We start from the raw sequence: 9,589 nt of genomic DNA on the forward strand, positions 1-9,589 counted from the left end.
TGTGTACAGGTGTTGAGCAGCAAATGGTGTTTTATTATAAGAAACTATCACACAACCATAATCCTTCTGATGAACACAAACTTATGTACACTATTAACTCCAGATCACCCTGTTTTGGTAGAGATTTCACATCAATAATATAAAATGTTTTGCACAGGGTATAAAGTCTAGTTAACTTATACATATGGATTCCAGTTGCTTCCATCTTCTGGCTGTAATCCATTTGTCACTAACAATATTATATCAACAATCCACCAAATTCCAACACCACCTAAAGTCAATAATTTTCCAACAGCTGTTCCTGTTTGGCCCAGGCAAAATCTGTCCATTCCCAGGAAACCTAATAAAATACTGTAGATGAGGGTGGTAGCAAAGTAATGGCCACTGTACCTGCAAAAATGAAAATTAGCAGAAGATTTACATATAGGGTTTGAGGATCTCACATGAGTGGTTAGGAAGAACTATATCTTCTGGAAAATAATGCCATGTAGTCTGTTAAAATAAACTTATGTGACTGTTTGCCACCTGCTTCATGCTGGTTTCTTCCTTGGATTCTTCAACCCTGAAGATGGAGACATGTTCCTCCAAAAAGTTGGTAAGTACAAGGTGTTATATCCCAGAAGATGGAACTCTTTGAAGATTTACATATTCATGGGAAGAGGTTCTGTAACCCTCACACTTTCCAATGTACACAGTATGGCAAGCCAGTGTGACATTACTGGACCACCTACCCTAAGAATATCAGTTATGCTACTAAATATGTGTATCCTTTGCATGGCCGTTTTAAGACACCAGTATTTCATTAAGTACTTGGTAAGCACTGCAAAAATGAAACCTGCAATTGCTAACCCATTTTTATAATTACTAATCATGGTTTGGCAAGTGAATTATCCCGCTGCTATTCTCCATCTCACTGCTGAGCTCTCTAGTACATAACTGATTAATGGTTCTTGAGGTGTAATGGACCCAAGGCAATATAAATCAAAACTGTGATTGTTTTTATGTCTGTACACATCATATGCATAGAATCAAGTTTTGATGGAGGGGAGGATTTTTGTAAAACTGTGGTATGAGTTCTGTTTTGTGCTGCATTCATATATGTTTTATACTGCTTAATGACTGCTGCACCATTACAGGAGTGACCTGGTACTGAGTATTTATTTCAAGGTCAGGAATTTGTTCTCCTGAATAACCCAAATGTGGTAAAGTGACTGAGAAAATATGAAGTGATTGACAAATTACATTCAGAGAGTACAATTACAAACCAGCACATGAAGTCAGCCAAAATGGAAGTAAAAGATCTCATCAGCAAGCAAACTAAAGTTTTAGGAAAAAAAAAACAGTGACTTGACGAGACACAAGATGCGTCTCCAATGCAAAACTCCAGTATGATAAAACTGGGGGAACAAAACACAAAAGTCTGCTATTATCATAAAGAAAGGAGTCCGTTCTGCTTTTTTTTAATATTAATAGAATTATCTATTATGAGCTCCAGCTAGTGTCAAGGTCAAGAAAATGTGGATCTATACATACACTCCCTCATATGTCTTCATGGCTTGTGCTTAATTTGTTGAGCACAGGGACAATTATACCTTTATCCATTATGAAATTATTTGTTCAATGCAGCAACAAAGTTTTGGAAAGTAAACAGCAATAAACTCATCATAAGAAACAAAATCTCTGGTTGCATTTATATAATAATAATACTTCCCTGGTTTGGCCTCATGGGACCTTTTCATGTTCTCAAAACTAAAAAGTCTCTTTGTAAGGATCTGTTTTTCAGAGCAATGTGACAGCACTACCAAAAAGATTGGGAAAATGATTTCCAGCCACAGCAAAGATGCTGGAATAAAAGAAGAATACTTTGAAAGTTACTGCACTGTTTTGAAGTGACTTGAGCCCTTTCAAAATTCATAAACAGAACAATTCAGCAAGAGCACTGCCGGTGGTGATCATTCAGCTACATAAGGTGAGAGCATGTACCTCCGAAGCAACACTACCAATATCCACATGGTGTAAATGCCCAAGGGCTGAACTCAAGTCAACAGTGAACAATGAAGAAAGCCTAAATTAGGTTGTTAACCAACAACAGCATAAAGATACTTACTTGATACATGGAAAGCCATCCCGTCCAAAGGTTCTTTCACCTTCACACTCAATGTCTTGTAGCACAGTACAGTTTTTCTTCCCCTTTTCAACATCCTCATATCTATAACCACCAAACTATGAGCAGAAGATATCGTGACATATAAATGCCATATTCCCAATTATATTACATGTTGAACTATCTCAAAAGTTGCACATAAATTCTTGCAAAATGCATTTCTGTACATAAACATGATACTTGAATGTTGGTGTGGGGACTGGCTATTTCTGTCACTTAGAAATAAAGAAGTGGTCCTGCAATGGTAGCCAATCTTTTCATGACTACTTTTATTTATTTACAGTATTCAATGTCATTCTTACCACTCACTATTACACATACATGCATACCTTTCTTCTCTGCTTTGTTTTCATACAAACTTGTACTCAGCTTTAGTGATTCAGGTTTGCATTGATTCTCTTCTACCTTCTACTTATTTGCCTTTTTTAACTCATTACAGCCATGAATTTAGTTTCATTTAATAATATAAGTAATTTAACAAAAATATGGCAGCAATAAACTATGTGAAGTAGAGAAAATTAAAAAAAAAATGTTGCAAGTATGTGGAGAAAGGAGTATGTTAGCATATACAGTGTGAAATGTTTGTGCATATGATAATGAAGATAAGAACTGTAGCCGTCCGCCGACGTACAGTTGCCACGACTGTCGCTCGAGCTTGAGTTCTTTCTCTCAGGGATACGGGTGCTTTGGAGAAGGGAGTGGAACACACTTCGGGGTAAATAAATCCGGGATCTCCAGAACACGCCATGGATGGCAGTTTTAATTTAAAATTTCATTAATGATGAATATGTACATTATTCTCCTAGCTAGCCGCTCCATCCGCCGACTAGCTACCACTACTCTTGAACACTTCTCTCCTCTCTATCTACATTCCAACTACTGTCCTCCTCCGCTCCCTATAGCCGACTCCGTCCGCCTCTTTACAAGTCCCCCAGTTGGCATCAGAAAAACAAGAAAAATAACAAGAGAAATCCAAGGGTCGAGCCCGACATCTGCCCAACATTCGTATTTTTCGAGATGCCCATAAACCTCTGTAGGTCTTCAAGGAATCCAAGACCCCTCATGGCCTGTCTCGCACACGGCCAGTTCGTGGGTTTATGATATACTGGGAGTAAGCAGGCGACGTTAGGGACAATAGCGGCACCCTTAGCCTAAGGAGGACAATAGCGGAATTACAACTTGACGGTCCTGGGATGGTATCTTGCCGATGGAGCGTCTCTCATGGTATTAAACTATGCATAAATAGTTCATACCCTTAATTATATAATTTTGACGAGGGACGTACAGTTAAAGAACACTATGAGCTATTTTACCTTAACACACCCATAACCACCCTGATCTTCTTTGGCAGTTTTATTGCCCTTATGATCTATTAGAGGGTCACAATCAAGAAATTCCAATGGTCTGCAACAGAAATTAGACAACTGATGTTAGAAAGACCTAATAGCAAAAGCCAACACAAGACAACTTCAACCAGTTGTGGGGGAGATATTGATGATTAAGACAGTTAAAAAGCAATCTCACAACAAAGCCACTTTTATGTTTAAAACATGGTGGATCTGCTTGCATCCTGTGTCAGAGATCACTGGTTCAAACCAAGTCAGCTCCAGTGCAGATCCTTCTATATACTATGTACATCATCCCTTCTGAGATCCTAGTTAATTTCTGGGTGCTCTCTGCTGATCATTTGTCTTCATTCAGCCAGTGGGAATATACATACATACATACATTACATTCCATAGATCCAAAGTAAGTCAGAATGACTGTAGTGGAAGTCATACAAATACAAAAGCCATACAGTACAACTGAGACAAAAGAAAAAGCACATGACGAATAGATTTCCTCACCCTTGCAGGATTCCAATTTCCCAACAATGTCTATTTGTTTAATAACACTGTCAGTAGCTTAGATTATACAGTGTTGAATGGTAAGATATCAGAGAATACTAAACTGGAAAGAATGTGGAAGAAAGCAGTCATGGTTTACTCTGACATATTAATCTGACATTTGCTTGGAGGAACTGAAGAGAATTACAATATACCTCTCAAGAGAGATAGTTCCTTGGCCAAGATTTGAGATCATGAAGAAGCGTTGCCAACTTCACTACTGTGCTCAAGCTACTGAGTACTGATAATCATTCTCTCTTGTTTAGATAAGGATTAAACACTAAGAACATCCTCTACACAGAAATAATAATTACTGATAATGCTCATCTGGGGTTCAACTTCAAATATCACTAGAGCTCACAGCCATCTCTGAATGAAAATAAATTCTTTAATGATTCTGCTATATATTCTACAATGCGAGAACTCTTCTCCTCACTGTTTGCATTATGTTGTGTACCATGATTGATGATATCTAGCCATCAACACAACAAAAATAAACCAATCAAATTGTTCACATTGGTTCTATTTGAGAGTTGCTACATGTTTTGGCCCACATTCTGAACCATCTTCAGGCAGTCTCACCAAATACATTCATTTTATGGTATTGATGAAATTTTTGATTACACGGTTAAGAAGATTGATAATTGATTTTATTGGGATTAAATACTTAATTAATGAAAAGTTAAATTACAAGTTTTATAATTTTAAAATTATGTTTACATAAATATTTTAACATGTATTATATTTTTTGTAATTATTATATTTAATTGTTATATTGGACTATTGTCTATATCCTGAGTCTTACGACCTTGTAAAGGATTTTTGACATGTAAATAAATGAAATGAAAAGAAATACATCTCTTGTTATTGAACTGTCCTAATGTGGATCCATATTAGCACTACTCATCACAATCATATAATACATGCAACTTTCACAAAGTTGCAAGAATCTTCCTAATTTTAAAATTCTTCAAATTTAAGATTATTTAAAATTCTCTTGTCATTGAATGTAAAATTCTATGTTGTTCTTGTATTTTTTGTCCCACACTGTAGGTTGTCCTTTGTCTGGCGTTTGCTGTTATACTATGATAAAGAAGCTATGTTATTGGTTTTTAGTTTGTTCTCACTTTTCTTTGGTATGTCACTGTGACTTTGTATTATAATTCAGGTGCACTGTGTATTTCTTCTCTATGTTGTATCTATTTCTGGTTACAATGTGGACATTCTAAAATTAAAATAATTACAGCTTATTATTTTTGNCCTAGAAGTGGTCAAAACATGTTGCGTACACCTTCACATAAACAAATAATAGAAATGCAATAGTATCTAATTTTTCTTCATTTCAAAGATACCTTTATGTTGTGTTCACGGCGAATTTACACGATTATCGAACACACAACAGAATGCAAAGCATAAAGATTGAAAATGTTTATTATACCACACACTTAATATATAATGAAATCCCACGCCATACCGTCTGAGCCACTGACAATGACGTTAAATACATTACAAATAAAACGAATCTACTAAAACCTAAAGATTACACTTGAGAGCGTTGGTTCGATTTACATACTTACAAAAACGAACATTTTACTAAAGGCCCATTTGGCACATACGTAGAATCCACCGCAGTTAAAGCAAACACAAAATCTAGGGTAATGAGTAAAAGAACCAACACATTTAGGCACATAATGGTTTAACTTCAGCAGAACTTTCCTCTCTACAATTGAACTCCATAGTCTGCCAGGGTCGCCAGGGTAGCCAATCATACACATAGGGAAACTACGAAGTTCCTCAGAGGATAGAATAATTCAACTGCAAAGATTCAATAACAAGTTCAATGATAAAACCATCGTTGTCGTGGTATGTGCTGTTAGGGTTTGTTGCTAACTTCAGATAGCATTTATGGGAAATATTATTATTGATACATTGCTAATATTCTACGGCCTTCGGAATGAATTAATGAATTTTAATAGCTCGCGCTATCTACCCCCTAGCAATAAGCAATAAAAGTGATATGGAACCAGATCAACTAATTTGCCATGAGTACGATAGTGCCGTTTCACTGAATTACATGCATCCCGTTACATTCATACTAACGCTCTCTAAATACAGTTTATTTCTCTGCAGTTTTAAATTATGAACGATGTGCACTTCTGTTTACAAGCTCAAAATCTCATTTTACGTTCAATTTACTTGACTGATTTGATATTGCCATGCAGTGATTAATTATGTAAGATACCAACTTACTTTCTCAAAAATGAGAAAATGTTTTACTCAAAAGACCACTGCCAATTAATGGAACCCAAAGGTTCGTCCCATGTTCGTACGAAACCACTACTGACCCAATCTTATACCGCATTACTCCAAACCACAAACTCCAAACGTTCTCTGTAAGATTATCATTCACATCATCCTCCCATCCACTTCTAGATCTCCCAAGTGGTCCCTCTCCGGTCCTTTCTCTACAGTTTTTCCAGGCAAATCTTATACGTATACATACACACATCTACATATATACATACGTATATCATTTCTCCTATGCGTGCCAACATGTCATACCAAGCAGAATCACTGGGTTTCTTATATTTTTTCAATCATCCGGTATTCTAGGAAGTAGAAAACACGACGTTTCGGAAACTGGACCTATTTCCGTCCTCAGGTGGGGGTGAAGACACCTACTCAATTGGTCCACTTAGGAGGAGCTAATCTCAAAATTGTGGCTTCCCCCTTCACCTGAGGACAGAAACAGTTCAAGTTTCGAAAGATCGTGTTTTCTAGTTTCTAGAATACCGGATGATGAAAATAGTCCAGAAACCCAGTAATTCTCTGTGTTATACACTGTCTTAACCCTTTAGAATCTAAATGTCATACCAATTTAATATTCCTTGCTTAGTTTAATCCATATGAACTATTTACTGCTGAAACAACAGCATTACTAACAATTACAGGAGCTTCTATGTTTCTAGTTACGCTGTTTATTTATACACCCAGTAAATTAATATCCTCAGCATAGACAAAAGCTTGATAATGAAGTAACGAATTTCAGACCCTTCTCTTTCTTTCGGACCTTCCTATAGCACGTCCGTAGCAAAAAGTATAGACGCCAAAGCGCTCCTTGTTTCAGAACATGCTCAATGGTAAACGCATCCTACAAATGTTCAATTATGTAGACTTTACAATAGGATTTGTTGAAACGCATTTTAATTCAGCTTATTAGTTCAAATAAGAGCCGATTACAGTCACTTCGCGATGTAAGGCATAAAATGTCTTCGCTCTCTCAAACGTTGGGATTATGGGTTCGAATCCCACTCAAGGAATGAATGTCTGTGTGCGTGTATTCTGTGTTTGTGTTGTTCTGTGTGTAGGTAGCGGCCTTGCGACGGGCTGATCTCCCGTCCAAGGAATACTACCGACTGTATATAAGATTAAGAAACTGAAATAACGGCCAAGGTCCAACAAAGGGCCGTAGAGTCAAAGATAGACAGATAGACAGATAGATAGATAGATAGATAGATAGATAGATAGATAGAATAAAAATTACGTAAAATACGTCTCTACGTACATAATAATATGCCGTCTAGAAAACTTGAACTAATAGACGTGTAGTCCTATTTTACTCCAATTTCGCCTCCATTATCTGATGAATGTAAACACGTGATCAGAAGTTGGCCTATTTTCGAACCACGTATTTGGTCTCTGGTAATTTTTCTATGCGTGACGTGAACTTTAAAAGTTGGAAAACATTTAATATGTAGTTGATAACTGACATATCTCGATATGTCGCAATTATCGCCAGTTTATATTGGACACTATTGTCCCTGTAGATTATCTAATGTCATGACATTCCTGAAAAGCGTAAAATTCAGCCAGTCTATTTGAAAATATCGTAGGCCTATGCCATTTTAACTTGATAACCCTCGACATGTTTTCTGATGCCGATCACAGTGGCCGCGCACTCCGAGGCATGAACGGTCTTCGCCCGCTCAAACACTGGGATCGTGGGTTCGAATCCCACTTGAGGCATGGTTGTCTGTGTGCGTTTTAATTTGTGTTTGTGTTGTCCTGTGCGTGTGCATGTAGCAGTCTTGCAACGGGCTGATCCCCTGTCCAAGGAGTCCTACCGACCACGTAAAATATCAAGTACCTGAAGAGAGGCCAAGGTACAAAAAAAGAGCTGTAGAGCCACAGACAGATAAATATAGAAGTTTTATTCGCCTTATTCTAGGTCCCCTGTACATCTTGACATACTTTTATCACTTTTTCACCTAACTAATTTCATGGAGCTGAGCCTTCTTGAGAAGCCGCGAATTGTGCAGCAACTCAAGAACTTCCCAGAGTTTTACGGAACGCGAAGGTTCATTACCGTGTTCACAAGAACCCTCCTGTAATCGCTATCCTTAGCGAGAACTATCCAGTTCATGCCACGCCACTCTGTCTATGTAAGATCCATTTTAATGTTGTCCACCCACCTACGCACTCACCTCCAACTAGTGCCGAGGTCAAGAAAATATGGATCTATACATCCACTCCCCCATACGCCTTCATGGCTTAGTCCTTAATTAGTTAAACACAGGGTCAACTTTTTCTTTCTACCACCCACCTACGTCTTGGTCTTCGTAGTGGTCTCATTCCTTTTGGCTTTCCCACCAATATATATATATTCCTCTTGGTTCAAATTCGTTCTACATTCCCTGCCCATCTCAGCTTCCTTGAATTGATTATTCTAATTATACTTAGCAAAGAGTACAAGTTATAAATCTTCTCATTATGAACTTTCCTCCAACCTTGTCACTTCATCTCTCTTCGGTCCAAATATTCTCCATCAACATCCTGTTCTCAAATGCTCTCACTCTATGTTCTTTCATTAATGTCAAAGGCCAGTTTTTACACCCGTGCAGAACCACAGGCAAACTTGTAATTTTTTATGTCCTAAGTTTTAAGTTTCTAGACAGCAGACGAGAAGACAATTTCTGGACTAAATGGTAGGAGGCATTACCCGAATTCATTCTCATCTTAATTTCCTCCTGAATCAAGTTTCGATTTGTTACTGTAGTTCCCATATAACTGAACTGCCACGTTTTCAGAACATCTGTTAGCTAGCTTTGTCGTAATTTTGTCCTGAGTGGCCTCCGTAGTCTAGGGGTAACGTTCCCACCTCATGACTCAAGGTACGCGGGTTCAAAAACCCGGCGGAGGTGGTGGAATTTTTAAGGGCGGAAAAATTCAGGGAACAAGTCCTCCGGGAGGGACTTTAAGCCGTGGGTCCCGTGTCGTAGATTTACGGCACGTAAAAGAACCTCATGTCTCTAGGAGACCTCTGAGCAAAATTAGGCCAAGTTTCCCGCCCAACTAGTTTCCAGTTCCTCCGGTAGATGGGGGAAGTATCAGGTACCACTGCCAGAGGAGGGGGAACCTCTCTGACAGAAAGGGACTAAAGTATTAGATACCACTGCCAAGTAGAGGGTAGAAACCTTGCTGGCAGAAAGGGACTAGGAACCCCTGTCAGAGGAGGGACGACCTCGCTGACAGAAAGGGA

The 9,589-nt window shown here is 38.1% G+C and overlaps 1 protein-coding gene across 1 annotated transcript; it reads right to left on the bottom strand.

The window, feature by feature from the left end:
• Positions 1–12: 12 nt before the first annotated feature.
• LOC111865683 (TM2 domain-containing protein CG11103) lies at positions 13–5,815 on the bottom strand. Its single transcript, XM_023853893.2, has 4 exons — positions 5,628–5,815; positions 3,478–3,568; positions 2,108–2,223; positions 13–390 (listed from the first exon to the last, which is right to left on the bottom strand). The coding sequence occupies exons 1-4, from the start codon at positions 5,738–5,740 to the stop codon at positions 177–179; spliced, it is 534 nt and encodes a 177-aa protein (XP_023709661.1). The 5' UTR covers positions 5,741–5,815; the 3' UTR covers positions 13–176.
• Positions 5,816–9,589: the final 3,774 nt, after the last annotated feature.

This window comes from Cryptotermes secundus, unplaced genomic scaffold, assembly GCF_002891405.2.
Source record: "Cryptotermes secundus unplaced genomic scaffold, Csec_1.0 scaffold19, whole genome shotgun sequence".
NCBI classification, from domain to species: Eukaryota; Metazoa; Arthropoda; class Insecta; order Blattodea; family Kalotermitidae; genus Cryptotermes; species Cryptotermes secundus.